This window comes from Sabethes cyaneus, chromosome 3, assembly GCF_943734655.1.
Source record: "Sabethes cyaneus chromosome 3, idSabCyanKW18_F2, whole genome shotgun sequence".
Taxonomy (NCBI): domain Eukaryota; kingdom Metazoa; phylum Arthropoda; class Insecta; order Diptera; family Culicidae; genus Sabethes; species Sabethes cyaneus.
Window position 1 is genome coordinate 91465619 of NC_071355.1, and position 19284 is coordinate 91484902.

Genomic DNA, 19284 nt, shown 5'->3' on the forward strand with positions numbered 1-19284 from the left:
CGCCACACGTATGATAAGTTTATAAAAGACTTTATGCAGTCAACTGGTTTTATCGTTGTAATGTAAGCAACCACAATAAATTTGCTTTAATAACAGTTTTATTATGGTTTTATAGCCGGTAATAAAGTGTGTTTTGACTCGTATCATCTTAGTATTGTGTAATACCACAATAAAACCAGTGGTAATGATTAATGCCGCAATAAAACCTTTAAGTTAACCAAGTGGCTTAAGAATAATTCTTAACAATTATTGTTACTTGGGGCAGCTTAGTGGCTAAAATTGGAAGAACACAAACTCCGGGCGGTAGATTCTACTACTGACACTACATTTTAGAACAGTATTCACGAACCGTGGCATCGTTTTTGTAGTACCCAATAGTGGTTGGAGAATTCGCGAAAAAATGCTCATTTGAATCGATGAACATCCCTTTTGAACATACACTATTCGCCTGCCTCACCGATAATGCATCTTTCGGGTTTGAATCTCATCACGAACATAACCTCATTGTGAACATCGGAATTCGTTCAAAAATTGAATATTGAAAATTGAGTGTAGCCGCGGGTTTAGCGGGTATAGGATGGCCGGGGGACGCTGAAAAGGGTTCAAAATAATACCATGAAAAGAGAATAGTTTAAAGTATTGTTAGTTGCTTTACAAGCAGCAGAAGGTGTCATTTCGCACTTTTGCTTTGCACCATTCGCATCTCCAATTTTCCAACCTCCGCCTATAGGAAAACAAATGTAGAGTGTCATTCTATAGAAACCCATCAATGACCTGTGTACGCACCAACAGACGACAAACCTCATGACGTGAAGGAAAAGTTCTAGAAGCTCCTTGAAAAACCATGTGACGAACGCCCAAGACACATTATTAAGATTGATACAAATGCACAGCTTGGTCAGACGAAGTTTTTACTTTTGACCCATTACTGGTAAACACAGATTTCACTCCATCATAAACGACAATGAACTAGGTAATATTAATAAACTTTACTGTCGGTAGTACCACTCGGGAACAATCTCACTAGTTGAATTCCCAGTAGTAATTCCAGAACCCTCCAGTATAGGAAATTCCCTAAAATTACCGTGAGACATTTCTTTGGTAGACTGGCTGTATCAAAAACTTGTCTTCATTGTACTCGACCCTGGGATGTTCGTTGCCAATTCATCGCCAAGCGCGATCGAGCTCGCATAGGCAATAATAGTGTGGTAGACGACGGAGACGAGTGATGGACGAATTTGTATACCTCGGGTCGTCGATGCGTCAAATAATAACTGCAGTAGCAAAATACGCAGACGTATTCTTGCCAGAAATTGTACTTACTATGGACTCCACAAGACGCTAAGGTCTGGTAAGTTTCACCCCCGTACCAAATGTGCCATGTACAAAACACCAGTAAGACCGGTAGTCCTCTACGGGCACGAAACCTGGACAATGCGCGACGGGGTCTTGAAAGTACTAGCCGTTTTTTAACGTTGTGTGCCATCTTTGGCGGTGTATGGAAGAGAAGGACGAACCACGAGATGGCGCAGCTTTTCGGCGAATCCAGTATCCAGGAAGTTGCTAAAATGGGAAGGGTACAATGGGCGGTACATGTTGTGAGAATGCCGGACAAAAATTCCGCGAAAATGGTGTTCGCCTCGAACCCTGTTGGTACTAGACGCAGAGGTGCGCAGCGTGCTTGATGGTTAGACCAAAACCTGGAAAGTGTGGGACATCCATGAATGCAGGTGACACCCTAGAGGACATCACACCAGGATAAGTAAAAAAAGAAGTCGATAAGTGGATCAATGAATACACTAGAGGCTTAAACTAGCGTTGGAAGCACGTCCACGACACGATCAGTACCACAGCGCGAGAAGTTTTGGTCACTTCTGCTGTAGGCATCTCCAATGTGATAGTTTGACTCAAAATGCCAATGAGTGATAAATGAGAACCGAGCCGAAGCTCTCACGTTCGTTAAGTACTTCTGGGATGCATCAGACCAAATAGAGATCTATCAAGAGGTTAGAGCTTCCGCAAAGAGATGTCACCACCGTAAGAAACGTCAGCAATTCGCGTTCTTTCGAAGTCTAGAGAAGCTTCTATGAAGCGATCAAGGAAGTCACGAATTGGATCGTGCCAACACCAGCTATTGCGGGGAGGGGAATCTGATAACATTTCGGAGGTAGCCAGGAATTAGAAACAACATTTCGGAATATAGGGACCGGATACGGATTGAGGATTATGTACAGACAAGGGATCCGTAAACTTTGGGTAAGGTTAAGAAAGTAGCGTAAGAGCTGATGAACGGTTAATCAGCTGAAAAGGACGGTATTCTTGCCGAGCTTGCGAAAGCCATAGCTGTATTGCGCATTCCATCGACTCATGGTACGGTCTGAGGAGAAACTACCGACGGACTGGTTGGAAGGTCTCATGTGTCAGATCTACAAGATGGTCATCGAATCGAATGCAGTAACTATCGATGTAGTACTTTCTTCAACTCGGCTTACAAAATTGTCTCCCATTGCTTGTTCCAGACTGATGATTTGTTACAGGAATCCATAGTTGGAATTACCAACTTGGTAATGTGATTATCGAGAAAGATGCTCCACAACGGACAAACTATATGACCCAGAATTGACGGATGACAGAGAGCGTGGGGGCCCCTCACCTGTTGATACTGCAGTGGCGAAAGATGGAGATACTTCTAAAGTAGTCGATGAATATCGACCTTAATCATGAAGTAAAGAGCCAACTACAGTCTTGTAAACTGCAAGTTCGCACAAAACTCGCAACCTACACTGTTCTCCCTGCTGGCACTTTACGGTCAGCGTGGAAGCTGAAAAGGAGTGACGAATGACCGACGGGCCTTTAAGCGAAAGATCCTACGGTCAATTCTTGGCGGTAAGGACGTTGTTAAACGAGTGTAATACAGCAGGCTACAATAGTCCGCCCACGTAATGAGAATGCCGGATGGACGACCAGCGAAGACAATATTCAGCAAGAAATCCGAAGGATTCCGACGCCTTCAGGTCAGACCCGTTGGATGCGCTTCGCCTACGAGGAGACTCAAGTAGCGGGTGTTCGGGCGGTTGAAGAGTGGCAGCCCTAGGCCGAGTGATGTAAGCAAAGTAAGAAGAGAACCGAGGAAAAATATAATTGAAAAAAAAAACTAAATCCGCTAAAAGATTGTTTAAGCTCGAATGGGTAGTTTTTAAAAGATTTTTCGAAGAATATTGTGATAAAAACGTTCTATCCTTTTGTGTACATCTGGAAACGCTTTCAAACTTAGCTTAGTTTAGGCAGACTGCCCGTAGTTGTACTCGGTGATTGGCCGAACCAGTAGGATTGCACAAAGAACCAATTAAATGGTGTTTGGGAGTAGCATGACATTCTCATTATGTAACTTCTACTGATGCATCTGGAAAACATGCATGATACCACTAATCCCAATTGCACCTATCGCTACTGTGTATTCAATGAACGAAGCTAACCTGACTGACTGTTGAATGACCTTGGACTTCAAACAAAACTTGACATTTTATAGTTGTGTTGAAACGAAAATAATATGCGATACACTTGAACAACTTTGGATCAAAATTTTAACTTTTACTCGCATCATCACTTTAGGAATTGTTACATCGTGCTAAACTGAACTCTGACTCTAAACTGAAAAATTATTCAACTTTTCACATTTAGTTCTAAAAAAATTTAGGTGTATTTACTATTAAATTACATGAAATCCTATTTTTGAACATTCAAATCCTCACGAAAACTAACATCAAACAAATGCACAATAATCCATTAAAAAAAATTTTTAATTCGAAGGTATGATTGACCAACGGTGCAGTATTCCCCACGGAAAAGGTCTAGGCGGATCCACCATGATCAGCTATATGATATACAACAGAGGCAATCCAGCCGACTTCGACCGGTGGGCAGCGATGGGAAATCCTGGCTGGTCATACAACGACGTGTTTCCGTATTTCTTGAAAACTGAACGGGCTTCTTTGAGAGGACTGGAGGACTCCAAGTACCACAACTACCACGGTATGGTTAGTGTTGAGTTCCCTCCCTTCCGCACGAATTTGGCGCGGACCTTCATCAAAGGGGCTAGGGAAGTGGGCCATAAAAAGATCGATTATAATGGAAAGTCCCAGCTTGGTGTTTCATACGTCCAGACTAACACTATTAATGGCATGAGGCAAACGGCATACCGGGCGCTAATCGAACCAATTTTAGCGAATCGACCGAATCTTCATGTTAAGGCAAATAGCAGAGTGACAAAAGTTCTGATTGATCCTGACACGAAAAAAGCTTATGGGGTGACATACTCTGTTAATTTTAGAAAGTATAACGTGCATGCGAGTAAAGAAGTTATTATTACAGCCGGGAGCATAAATACGCCGCAGTTGCTTATGTTGTCTGGAATAGGGCCTGCAGAGCACTTAAAGGATATTAAAGTTCCTGTCGTACAGGATCTTCCGGTTGGTCAAAATCTAATCGATAGTGTAGTTTTTAACGGACTAACATTCATATTGAATGAAACGGGCCATTCTCTGCTATTCGACAGCAGATTTCAGCTACATTCGATAGCCGATTACTTCCACGGCCAGGGGCCACTGACCGTTCCCGGTGGGGTAGAAGCCATTGATTTCCTACAAACGAGTCGGTCTCAGCAAAACGGGGTTCCTGATATAGCCATAGTTTTTTCAACTGGCTCTCTCGTGACAGATGGAGGATTAGGATTACGCAATGGAAAACGTATTAAGAAAACTTTATATAACAAGGTTTACGGACCGTTAGAGACGTTGAAAAATGACCAGTGGACAGCGAGTATAGTGCTGCTCCATCCCAAATCCAGAGGGTGTCTTAAACTGCGAAACGCAAATCCGTACAGCAGCCCAAAAATTTATACCAATTATTTAGCAGAAGAAGAGGATGTTGAAACCCTTTTGGAAGGAATTAAAGAAGCGGTTCGCATATCAAAATCTCCCGCAATGAAGCAGTACGATGCAAGGGTCCTTGGCATTCCACTGCCTAACTGTGAGCAGCACGAACTCACCGATGATAACTACTGGCGATGTGCCATTCGAACTCTATCCAGTACAGCATATCAGCAACTCGGAACGTGTAAAATGGGTCCACTGGGAGATCCAACGGCCGTGGTATCAGCACAATTGCAAGTGCATGGTATTCATAATCTGCGCGTTGCCGATGTTAGCGTGGTACCAACTACTATTTCCGGTCAATCCGCTGCAGTTGCATACATGGTAGGTGAAAAGGCAGCGGATTTGATTAAAGACACTTGGACTCAGTAGAATAGATATTCTGAATTATAAAAATAAGTCTGACATTTTCTAGTTATAAGTCGTCATTTCACCGTTCCATTTCCGCCGGCCTGACAAAAAGTGGAGATAAAATAATCATATCTAGCATTTATCCTAGCGGTAATTTGAATAGTGCTCAAACAACGTGAGAAACGAATCGGTTACATCTATAATAGTAGTACATCTTCAATGTAAAATAGCCATTAGAGAAATAAAAAACATCCCGGAAAGTAATAATTTATTTAAAAGTACCATTCACATTCACTACCAGTCCCTACGATACAAACCGTATAATAGCGAACTGCATCACAGAGGGAAGATTCAGTACGAGTTACTGCATAATATTATGCATACTCGGCTAAAACATTGCAGCACTTTCTTTCGCTTCGTGGTTGAAAGGAAATTCATCCAAAGGATGTCCCTGCAGGCAGAATTAATTTAGCCTAAATATATCCCTTTTACTTTCGGTCCCTGCAAACGCATTCATAGGCAAGCGAGGGGGTTAAATTTAAAAGCGCACCCAACCACTTCAACCAGGGAAATGATTTGTTCCGAAGGTACCTACTACTTATGCTAGCTAGAGTTCATAAACCTTCCGAGCGGGTTTATCTCGTTTGGGTCGGACCTGGCTATTTGTTGTGGCAAATTCACCCACCAAACACGCTGATGGTGTAGTCCAATTTTTCACCATCGTAACAACCCAAACACTTGGCATCATATTAGACCAATAGACCGTGCGACACACATCAACATTTTCCCTAATTCTGATGAGTTCATTTCATCAGAGCAGAGAGGCAAAAATGCTTCTTTTTAAAATATCCATGGCAAACGCGGTCATAATCTTCCAGCGCTATGGTTAGCAACGCGTAGGAGCTACCCTTTTTATGCGGTACGCAAAGGGACACGATGGTAAACATTCTACAGTGGAAATGCGTAACATCTAATGGGGTGACACAGGAAGAATACTACTAACATGATGCAAGTTATATAATAAACGACCGGCTAAAGCGTTTCGAACGAAGAGGGTGGTAACTGTTAGGTCGTTGAGAAAAATGTTTATGACACGCCGGTAAACCGTTTCATATGTGTCTAATGATTATATTGATTAATTTTTCTTTGCGGACACTCGACAGTTGTTTTACGTGAATTCGCGAATCTACCTTTAAAATTTTATTTGGGATTTATTTTGAAAATTTTTATATGCAGAATTGAACTTTAATGACAACAGCATAAGACACCATAAACAATAATATAATACCCTATTATAAACCGAATATATAAAGAGATGACAATAAACACATCTGGTCAGTTCACTCGCAACCACCCCCGACCGTTGGCGGTAAGTTCACAAGGACAATCTATCGTTCGTCATTTGTTTGTTTTCATCACAAGTCCCGTAGCCAGTGGTGCCAAATCTACGGATTTAGGAATTTTCTACGAGCCTACGGATTAATCACTCATATCTACGGATTTTCACGAACTTTACGGAAAACGTTGAAAATTTGTTTCAGATACAAAAATTTTGAGTACATTATATGCAGTGAAGCGGAATGAAAATAGCGAAAAGCGTAATTTTATTCTTTAAGAGCCAATATAAAAGTTTCTAATAGAGTTCTTCTGAGAGAATGAAACGTATAGAATAGTAAAGAGGATTTACTCTTTTGGGTACTGAATAACATGAGAATATTTACATTAATGCTGCCATGCTGTCAATACGAACTGGCGTTTCTCACTTTGACATTAGATAGAACTATTCACCATTACATTGTTACTATATATACGAGTATAGGGTGAGTAATCATTACTGCAAGTAAAGTAAATGGTCACAAAAATAAGACACATGCATAATTTTAATTTTTAGTGTATTTCGTGTAAAGTATATCCATAACATTTATTGTAAATTAGTTCAATTCAAATCATTCTCCCGTTACTTTCTGCGTTACAGCTGGCACGTACAATATCCTGAGGCAAAAAGCTTCGGGCTTAAGCGTCTTTCTACGACTTGACATTTCTTTATGGATATACTTCGCAGCAGGCTGTTAGAGTACAGGACAATTACGGGACTAGTGTAATAATCCTACGCTGCTGAAAAAGTGTTCCGGTGCTCTAGTATAACCTCTGCAAGCGGTTTTTTAATCTCTCGCTGTAACGTCGAACATTGCCTACAGTCTGGAAAAGCTCGTGTATAACGCCGGTATACAAAAAAGGAGACAAAACGGATATTGCCAATTATCGTGGGATAACTTCGCTGTCTGCCGGGTCGAAATGCTTAGAGACCATACTGAACAAAGTGATTTTTGAAACAAGCAAAAAATACATTACACTATCTCAGCACGGATTCTTCCGCAAGCGATCTGTGGGGTCAAACCTGTGAGTTTACTTCCTTCTATATCAGCAAAATGGATGCTGCTGTACAAATTGACGCAATATACACGGATATCAAGGCTGCTTTTGACACAGTGAACCACGAAATACTTTACGCCAAACTTCGACGTCTCGGTTTCTCATATAGACTCTGTGATTGGCTGAAATGTTACTTAGCAAACCGACAGCTATACGTAAAGATAGGATCGGCTGAATCAACAATATTCAGTCCGCAGTGCGGGGTTCCCCAAGGAAGTAACTTAGAACCACTTCTATTCGCTATTTTCTTCAATGATGTTCTTCGATTATACCGAACAATTGTGTGTTGATCTACGCGGATGATTTGAAAATTTATCTCATCGTCCGCAAGCTAGATGATTGTTTCCGTCTACAGGATATGCTCGACAGCTTTACCAGGTGGTACCGGCTGAATCATATCGTGATTAGTATAGCAAAATGCAGTGTGATTTCCTATCGGCGTCTGAAGAATCCTATTATGTTCAACTACTCAATCGACGGAACTGTTTTGAATCGTGTCGATCAAATTAAGGATCTAGGCGTTCTGTTACATTACCAACTGTCCTTCAAAGCACACGACTCTGCTATTGTGGACAAGGCCAGTGGCGACTCGTCCGCATGTTCAACCTGTTCATAGGACAGGCAACAAAATTCAACCCGACAAAATTTTTTTTCATCACTAGTTCATGATTTCGTTTGAACCGACGCACATGCAATACGAATAATTCGGTAAATTATTAGTTTAGTTTACGAAGCTGCTGAGCAAACCGTTCAACACGACGTTTGAACGTTGCTTTGATCTCAATGCACAAGCATATACCAACACATTATTCCTGGTGTTGATTCTGGGTACGAAGGAGATAAAAAGAGAATGTGAAACAGCTTTTACTCGAAGGCGCGGGCGCATTATTGTCTCATTACTCGTTCATCTTCAGCATTGAACAACTTACTACCCCATTTTCCTATGGCCTGCGCTTTGATTCCATTTTATCGAGTTACGAAGCTAATGAGCAAAACGTTCAATATGACGCTTGAACGTTGCTTTAGATTAGAGATTAGCACCAGGACAATGTATTGGTACGAAGGGGATGGCATGCATTATTCGCAAAATTTTCTCATTAACTCGTTCATCTTTAGCATTGAACAACTTACGCATATTGCTTGTGGTGCGTGTGGTGGTTATTCTTGAATTTGGTTCAATAGGTAAATTGAACGGAAAGTCTTAGGTTCGTAGTTAAAATTCAGAGACGGGTTTGCTGGTAAAGTAAACCGCCGTATTCCATTGTTATTTAAATAATAGGGGTATTCCCGTAGCGCTTGTTATGTTGCGTATACGGAGTATTGCGTATTTATACTGCCGCTACTCTGCCGCTTCCATAGAAACCGGAACTGCTATGCGAATTGCGGCAGCATATACACGAAATACACCGTTTACGCAACATAGCAAGCGCTACGTGCATACACCTAATGTTTGTTTTATGAATAAAATATAGAATTTCGATAATAAAAAAAGCTGCGTATTAATTTGTATTTTTCGCTGGTTGAACAGGTAAGCTAAACCACCACGAGTCGCCACTGGACAAGGCTAACCGCCAACTTGGTTTTGTTTCGAAAGTTGCTGCTGATTCCACAGATCCACTGTTTCTACGCGCATTGTACTGTTCTTTAGTTAGATCTATACTCGAATTCGGGTCAATTGCATGGTCGCCATATGAAGAGATATGGATTTCCCGAATCGAATCTGTGCAGCGTAGGATTGTTCGACATGCGCTACATAACCTTCCATGGACGAATCCGCAAGACCTGCCTCCATATAAAGAGCGGTGTGCATTGATTGGCATCGAAACATTGGAAGATCGACGGAATGCCAGCCAAGCTGTATTTGGTGCAAAAATTTTACGAGATGAAACTGATAGTCCCGCCCTGCTTGGTCAACTTCAGATCTACGCACCACAACGCATTCTAAGGCCCAGACAGTGGCTACGACAACCTTCTAGAAACACTGTATATGGCAATAATGACCCAATGTTGAGTGTGAACGGACGATTCCGACAGGCGTATCATTTATTCGATTTTAACGTGTCTAAAAAGACCTTCCGTCAGCGAATTTACAGCCCAGCCGAGATGCGAACATACGACGACTGACTTGTTAGACCAACATCGTACGTAAAGCTAACTGAGCGGTTTGCTGATACATCCTTAGGCATTTCAGCCTTCTTCTTCAAACGTTGCTGGTCTATAGTCAATCGTTTAGCATGCATTTGTTTAGCTCCATGCATATAAGTCGACAGGATCCAAGTCCGGCGAAGAGGTTTTTTTCACTTTAATACCTTAACAGCTTGGGTCATTCGTAACTTCTGCGGGGTTGGGATTAAAACTCGGCGTGAGAGGCGTGAGCCTACACCGAGATTGAACCCTTGGAAAAGAGACAGCCCAAGCAACCATGTGAGTTTTATTGTACTCTTATGGTGGTCTTCAAGACCAGTTTTGGTATTAAATGCCATCATAAGAGTGTAATAAAACCCAAATTGTTACTTGGGAGGGCACTCTTTCGAAGAAATAAAATCCGGAAAACTATCCCCACACTAAACCCGTGTAGTTTTCGCCTGATGAGACGGTGCAGAATCTCGTTGGAAGCAGTATGGTGCACGCTTACTTTTTGACGATGGGAAGCAAAAATGGTTCTTCAAAACATTATCGATGTAATATTAAGTGTTGATTTTAACACCAGAATTAATGAACAATAATGGAACCTTCAGATTTTTGGAGAAACATTCCTATACCAACACCCTGGAAACATGCTGGTACCTTTGAATAGCCAGTTTGTCCCAAAGAATACCAGAAATAGGTGCTGAAGGAAAACAGAATTTCACAATCACCGTGCCACTTAAGCAGCTGCCGACATCTTTCGACTCTTGCAACCTTCTGCTTTTCAGTCAAACCGTGCATCCATCGTTTTTTGTATGGAATCGTTATTGGCTTGGTCATCTTTGGTCATCTCTGCTGGAAAACATTCGAAAAACTCAACTGGATGCGGCCCAGATGGCATTTCTTCCTTAAGTGTTGTCTCTAAACTGTTTGAGGTAATCTTTCTGGAAAAGTTGATTCAAGATTGCTCACACTGCATCTCTCCTGACCAGTATGGATTTATGCCAAAGCGCTCGACAGACAACCAATATAAAGGCGATTACATCGTTCATCATCCGTGCAATGCAAGAAGGGAATCAAGTTGACGCCATATATACGGACCCGTTTCTGTAGCTTTCGACCGTATGAACCATGAAATAGCCATCTCTTAATTCCACGAATTGGGCATTCATGACAATCTGCTGACTTGGCTTTGCTCCTATCTCATTGGCAGCACTATGTCAGTCAAAATCGGAGATAGGTATCGTCACCCTTCGCAGTAACCTCCGGCGTTTCTTAAGGGAGTCATTTGGGACCGTTCCAGTGTGTGCTGTACACGAATGTCGTGAACATAACATAACGTGAACAACACCTCTTGCAACAAGATCTGGAGACCTTTTGACGGGTGGTGCCGAATTAACCAGATGTCACTAAATGTGTCCAAGTGCTCAGTCATCTCCTTCGGCCCCAAACGTAACATGTAACTGCACGATTACGCCCTTCGCGAGACGTACCTAAAGCGCAAAATAACTGTTAAAGACTTGGAAATCTTGTTGGACTCGAAACTAACGTTCAAGAACCACATTTCCTTCGTTGTGTCCAGACTCCAGAGCTTCCTCGGAACTAGGATTTCTGTTCTGCTTTGCTAAAAGCATGAAAGATGTATATTGCATAAAATCTTTATGTTGCTCGCTGGTTCGTCCTGTGCTGAAATATTACGCCATTGTTTAGTCTCCTTTTTAACAAAAAGCAATTCATCGGATTGAAGCAGTTCAGCGGAAATTTATTCGGTTTGCTCTGCGTCACCTTCGATTGTGTGACCCACGTAACCTACCGAGTTACGAAAGCCGTTGGAAACTGATTAATTTAGAGTCGCCGCAAGGAAGGCGCAATGTGGCTAAGGCGTGTTTCGTCGACGATTTCCTAAAATATCGATTGTCCTGCATTGCTTAGTTGCCTTGATATCAATACTAGAAGAACTAAATCGATTCGACAAGCTAAATCATCAAATCGCCGTTGCAAAACTGGACAAACTGGGCATTGGAGGGCCACTGGTTCAGTGGTTTAAAGCGTATCTGTCGAACCGTCCTATTAACGTATCTATCAATGGTTTTACCTCACCGGCTTTCACCGCTTTTTCTGGAGTCCCACAAGGTAGCCATCTCGGACCATTGGTTTTTCTTATTTATTTCAACGACGTCAACTAAATGCTCAAAAGTCCTCGGCTTGTGTTCGCCGACTACCTGAAACTGTTTTCGAAAGTTAACGATTCATCGGACACTCTCGCCCTACAAGAGCAACTATTGATATTCGCTGGATGGTGCAAACACAATCGCTTGGTACTAAACCCCGACAAATGTGAAGTGCTAACGTTTTCGAGAAAGCTGAATCCGATAATATTCGATTACCGATTATCGAGGGTACCCTTACACCGTGTAGATTGCGTCAAGGATCTTGGGGTACTGCTGGACTCTAAATTGACTTTCAAACAGCATGTTTCATTCGTTGTCGACAAGACCTGCAGAAACCTGGGATTCATTATGCCGTTAGGCGTATCGCCAAAAACTTCAATGATATTTATTGTTTGAAATCACTCTTCTGTGCGTTGGTTCGCTCCATCTTCGAGTATTGCGCACCCGTATGAAGCCCGTATTACCAAAACGGTGTCAATCGAATAGAGTCGGTGCAACGAAGGTTCATCCGCTTCGACCGTCGTAGGTTACCAAGCAATGACCCGCTCCGGCTACCAAGCTACGAACAGCGCTGCAGATTAATCGAATTGGACACCCTGCAAACACGTCGGGACGTAACTAGAGCCGTCTTCGTATCAGATGTTCTGACATCCCGCATTGACTGTCCTTGGATTCTAGAAAGACTCGACATCTTAACTCGGCTTCGCTTAACGCGGAACAATTCCTTCTTGCATATACCGCACCGGCGAACTAATTACAGTACTTTCGGTACTATAACCACCAGCTTACAACGAAACTTCTACCGTTTTGTGTCCTACTTCGACTTTGGCGTCAGCCGCAACGTGCTGAAAAACCGATTTAGAACTCTTGCTATTAGTTTTTAAGTAGTCAGTATCAGTAGGATAGAAAAATCTGTTGACTTTTAATTAATAAATAATAAAACAATTCTTGTGCAATTACACAGCAGGTGTTCCGCATTTTCGCTGTCTAGGGTTTAAAAGCGACAAGAGCCATCTTCCAAATTGCCTAGCTAGAGAAAAAGCCATAGGTATAAACGTCCTGTTGAGAACTTGACCCTTCTTTATCGACAGACTTCGCAGCCGGTTATTAGAGTATAGGACAATTACGGGGCCAGAGTGCAACGGTCCTATTGACTCTATAGCTGCACCTCCCAGCCTAGATTCGAACATACACGACGACTGGCTTGTTAGACCAGCATCGTACCCCGAAGCTAACTGGGCGGTTGCCTAGCTGCTTTAGTTAAAACCTACTAGAGCAGTGGCCCGTTACTAGGCCGTAGAAAGTACATAAATCTGCTTTGGATAGACTAACAAGACTCTGAGTTACTGTTTTGTCAAGTGATATAAATCGCTTTCATTAGTCAGCTGTTAAATTATTTTCCATATGTCATCTACCATTGATTTTTCCTAACTAATCAATTCTATCCTAAGGGTTCATTTTGAGACCCACAGAATGGTTCTGGTTCAATAGAATTTATCCATTTTTCAGCAACTGATCAGCTTTTCATTACCTCTATTTCCACAGTGCCCAGGCACCCAAAACAAATTTAGGATACTTTTCTTAGCCATCTGCTGAAGCAGTTGAATACATTCCCAAACCAGTTTAGATGAACACGAAACTAACTTCAGTGGTTTTGCAGCAGTCTGACTGCCAGAGTGGAATGTTTGATCAGTAGTTTTACGTTACAATATATACAGTTGGGCGGATAGAAATACATTTTACTTCCACAGAACTATTCTTTTTCAACACCCGCTAGAGAATATTTTCTGTAAAAACCTGCACATTTCTCAATGGCGCTCAATTTGCCTAGCTTTCCATCCGCCAAAATAATTAGTAGCTACAGTCACTAGACGTTTGAAGTTATTTTATAACTTTTAAACTTCGTCTACCAACAAAACAAAACGAGCAAAATTGCCATGTCTGTAGCGGTAGGAACTTCTTTAGGTTTCTAGCAGACTTCTGTTAGCTTATCTTACCAATAAAAAGTAAAAGAAATCCAAAAAAAATCTGTTTCTCGCAGCGACAGTGTTTTTAGTTTGTTATTCAATCGTCTGCTTTGGCCCCCTGAGCGGTGCCAAATATCTCTTACAAAAACCTGTCTTCGGCAAAATGAAACAATCCCAATAAATTTCAGCACAAGATATAACTGCAACAGCATGTTTTGTTAAACGTGGGTAAACTTTAAGGTAAACTTTATTGAAATGAAAAAAAAGTTACTAATTTCTGCTGTAAATAATTTACTCACGCTTTCAGCTTGCTGCATGCTGATGGTTTACTTCCTAACCACGACTTAAATATATTTTAGTCGTGCTTCCTAACAACATAGTGTCTTATCGCTATTAACTTTTCCTCCCTTCTGTGCAAGAATAAGAATACTCATAAGCGCGTTTACTTCCTTTTATGAAGTACTTCTAAATCAATATGTTCAATTACTTTAAAAATAGCAAAGGGAGTACTTTGGGGCTATAACTGCTACTTCAAACCTAACTAGCAAAGGTTGAGCGCAAAGACCGGATAAGTTTCAAGTTTCCTCGCGGCAATTTTCATCAATGAATCCTTACATGTATAGACACTTGGCACATGGCAACCGTTACTATACTTACGGTACCACTCCCAAGAAAACATAATGCTCCTAAATATAGTCTTATGGGAACAAAGATTGAACAGTGAGAAGAACCGCATTTGGTCAAAATCAAATCTATCAAAATATTTCCAGAATAAAAGGTAAAGTGTCTGCTACATTTCTAAATTTTCAGCTGTGAACTGACTGAACAATTGGTTAATATTTTATCAATATAATATGGCCATCCACCGTAAGCTGCTTCCGGTCTCGCTTTCTAATAGACTGCAGTGCTAGTTGCAGAAAATATCAGCAGCCCGACATGGCGTCGCCAGGTCCCGGCAGTAACATCATCCTTTCCGGCTTTTATGTATTCTTCGCGCTTCCCCTTCGAACGGAACCGCATCGACGTTCGATGCTTGCTGCTGTGCTTTTGCCATGAAAACTGGCACGCTGACGTATAATGCTACCCTTATTCAAACGGGGCAGGGCTGATAGTATAGGCTACTGAAGATTTCAACTTTCTGTGGACAGATAAAAGAAACGGCGAAAGGCACGCAACACAAAACAAGGCTTCTGAAATGTGTCCTGTTGTGCAAAGGGAGACCTTTCTTCGATACGCGCGACTTCTAAGTACATAGTTTCGATATTTATAAATAGATTACCAATACATAACAAATAGAGTATCACAATCTTATCAAAACAATTCGTAAAAGTTAGTGACTTGATTTGCGTCATTCAAGTTAAAAGTATGATTAAGATTTCGTAACGTAGCCTACCTTTAGGCGCAAACTATTCTCCAATGACTTTAATACGACATAAAGCTTATTTTCATTAAATGACGTCATTGCATTCCTTAAATCAAAAGATCAAACTATCATATGGGTATTTTCCAGTTTTAGCATCACAGTCACAGTGGCAGTGTACATTAGATACTACCCCAGTCTCTCGATTTACTTATTAATTGTTATGTGACTCATTTTTGTTTCTTATACTACTAATACTATAACCACAACTACTGCATAATATGTAAAATTAACTAGAAACATATTTCATTCAAAAAATGCTATAACTCCCCTGAGTACAGTTTTTGAGCAATGCGCCATAAAGCATTGATAATAATTCTATTATCTGCGCAAAAAAACTTACCTGATACGATGAGTGCTTCGTTCGGTCCTACGGTGTGTATGTTTCCCATGGCTGCCGGCTGCCTTTGTGTCCTCTAGAAGTACGTGCAGATAGCTGAAATAATCCTTAAATCTGGAGAACCACAAAGTCGAAATATGAGTTGATCTGAGTAGAATAGTTTGAATACTAAACTATCAACGATTCCTAACGAAGCTTTCAAATTCCAATATTTCCACTAAAACTGCAAAAACATAATTCACGAAACCTTTATAAGCACCAATTAACCAAAAATTATTTCCTATCAGACCTAGGTCAAAGCACCAGAGCACATCCAATAAAAATTGTTTTCCTGCCCGAAAAGTTCACTTCCAACAGATAAACCAAACAAATTCCTACCCTTTCACGTCACGGCACTAAACTCTAAACACTATATTCACGCTGCAAAACGTAGGTATATCCAGAATCTAATTGCACCGAAATACGACTGCCATTTTCGAGTTTATCGAAACATTTACCGCAATTTCGTGACTGACGTGAAATTATCGTTTATTCGGTCGCCGCTTTCATACGGGTTTCCTGTTGATTGACACTTTTAGAATTCGGCCCCGAAATAGGTATGCCCCGCCGAGTGCTAGCAACAATAAACGAGGCGAGTCAGGAAAAAGTTTCTTCGGCCTCGACTGCAAAATAAAAACTGCACAAATTTACTGTTTCACTTGATTCCACCGCAACCACCGGCACACGGCCAATAGCGAAAATTTCGCAGAACCTTAGTATAGGAGTGCTTCCGGCAGGAACACTGTGAACCAGAAAACAATCACATTCACCAATGAAGCTTATTAGTTTTTTTGCAGTAATCAAAATTTTTCGCTTATCACCGCTAATCGCTTCTATTAACAATAGCACTAAATAGATAAGCGAAAAGCACGGCCAGAGAGAAATAATACTTCACTGGATTTGACCACCGAGCCAGTTCCGAACGCGAGATAAATGCAACCCGCAACCAAGCACGCAATACCAATGACAGATTAGCAGAGTTCGGTTCTGTTCTATGGACAGTTTATCCAAATGAAAACAAAAATCGATAATCACTGCAGTAGTATGCGTTCGCGGTGAATGTGTCAATAAACACCTACAAACACACGCACATTAACCGATACCGTAAAATATTCGAAAGGACGCGGTATTTTGTGTAAAACTACTGCGATGTATTGAAGGGAAAAAGGACGATCTTATGATAGTGTGTGTGCGGTGAGCGCTTTGGTAGTTGTTTCGAAAAATGGGAATGTATTCGAATTCTGTATACGAGTCCGGCAAACATTGACAAAAACGTCATTGAGCAATATTCGAAATGAATCTAATACGTTGGCAACGGTTTTTGTTTTTACATGAATGATTGGGAACCGTTAAATATTACGTAACACCAAAAACGCCATTTTCACCTACACACTTAAACGATTCGGTAAAATTTACCGAAATCTAAACAGCTGAACGTTCGGTAAAATTTTTTATTGCACCAAACATTACTAATGATCTGTAAACGTCGATTGGCACCATCGAAATTTTTACCGAACGTTCAGCTGTTTAGATTTCGGTAAAATTTTACCGAATTCGGTGCTTTTTGTTAAGTGTGTACCCTCACCTGCAGAGACTATATGAAGATAAAATTAACAAAAGGGCGAATGTCGCAAGCGTAAACAAACCGAGTGAGGGTTGGTTTTCCTATGCTGATCCAGCAAAAAATAACTCTCACCCGTTTTGTTTACATTTGCGACATTCGCCTTTTTGATAATTCTATCTAGATATGTCGACCAACATTTGAAAGGGGCGGATAAGCCAACTGTCAAACAGAACAGTTATTTTTTGCTGGAGCAGCATAGGAAAATGAACTCTCACTCGTTCTGTTTGACAATTAGTTTATCCGCCCCTTTCAAATGTTATGTCGAATTTGTTTGTTCAATCCGGATTGGAACTGGATGAACTTTTTGTGTTCATTTGCTCCTATCTGACAGATAAAATTCATCCAGTTTCAACCCGGATTGAATAAACAAATTCGACATTAGAGAGCTTTCCAGTTATGTGTGTATTGGTGCTTGAAAATGAGGCAAACAACAATAGTAAACAAAAGAGATGCATTCCTTTGTCACCAAAGTACAGAATGAACTTCGTCTTCCGCCGGCTTAAATACCAGCAAATTTTCAAAATACCGTGTACCCCCGTTGGTATGACCTTCTTTAATCTGAACATTTTTAATCTGTACCCCGGTGGTATGAATGCGTTCACATTAAAAACCGATCAAGCGTCACACACAATTGACGTTAAAGCTGACCGGTAAATTAAAAAAAAGCAAAAAAAATTAATGCGTTTCCTCTTGCTCAGGAGCTTTGGCAATATAGCTCATATGCAACTTACCTCTCTCCAGCACTCAACATAGACCATTTTAGTCGAAACTGCCGAGCCCATTTCGTCTTCTACAAACCGAATGTTTAGAATTCGCGCATGTTTGAAATGTTTTCAAAACGTTTGTTTTCGTCAAATCAAAACAACAAGTTCATAGGGTGAGCGTCTTGCGCATATGTTAAAATGAATAGAGTTACCAAATATTCAGATTAAAAATGAACTCGCCCAATCTGAACGAGCTGTTTTTCATATTAGCGGGGGTTGAGTGTATGTGCTTGAATTTGGAACAGGATGGAAAATTTGACCGAAATGTGCTCTGCAGTGTGGCAAACTGAGAAACACAACTAGTAATCGCTATTTTTTGGTTTGTTCCTCCAGCATCAGCTGTTCCCCAAAATGAGGTAAACATCATGTATATACACGCGTATTTCGTGTTCGCTAGCGTGGGTGCTTGAGCTGTCAGAAAGCTCTATAGTTTCGATCGTTTCGAGTACAGCCTGGAATTCGTTAATTGGGCCAAGACTGCACTCCAGTAGATTCGTCAATTGGGCCGACTGACAGTTGTTTGAAATTTCTAAACTGGAAAATTCCATACCAATTTGACATTCAAGTTGTTACATAGCCCAATTAGCGAACACCCAATTAACGAACCGCCCAATTAACGAACCACCAATTAACGTATCTTTGCTGTATTTCGAATAATATTTTCTTTTTGAAAAATCTGGCCTCTCTGCTTATATGAATGCACTGTAAAAAATCAACACGTTCTCATGAAGTGGATTCCACTTAGATCTGTGCTATAGGATGAACCACATCGTATTAAAGTGGAATACACTTGAGATTCAATCAATATGCCACACCAGCATTTCAAAAGAAAAACGCTAAGATTTCACGTGTCGTCCATTTGATTATCAAAAAGCAAAACATTAAGATTTCACATGACGTCCATTTGATATTCAAAAAGCAAAACACTAAGATTTCACGTGGTGTTGCATATGATTAGGCAATGTGATATAATTAATAAAATAGTATAGTTTTTACTTCTAACAATGCAATTTTTATTGAAACCAATTAATGGATATACCGTGCAGGCACCATATTTAAAACAGTGCCTAATTTTGAACAGCTGCAAATTTATCTTAAATATTGACAAAACTCTAGT

The 19284-nt window shown here is 40.8% G+C and overlaps 1 protein-coding gene across 6 annotated transcripts in view; it reads right to left on the reverse strand.

The window, feature by feature from the left end:
- LOC128741252 (flotillin-2) overlaps nucleotides 1-16839 on the reverse strand; it is a 366737-nt gene extending 349898 nt beyond the window's left edge. For 2 of the 6 annotated variants that reach the window (XM_053836930.1, XM_053836924.1), the window contains exon 1: nucleotides 15744-16839. In XM_053836930.1, coding sequence (XP_053692905.1) covers nucleotides 15744-15792 — 49 coding nt within the window. In that variant the 5' untranslated portion in view covers nucleotides 15793-16839. The remainder of the gene's footprint in view (nucleotides 1-15743) is intronic. The other 4 variants (XM_053836929.1, XM_053836928.1, XM_053836927.1 and 1 more) reach the window with 4 other exon arrangements.
- Nucleotides 16840-19284: the final 2445 nt, after the last annotated feature.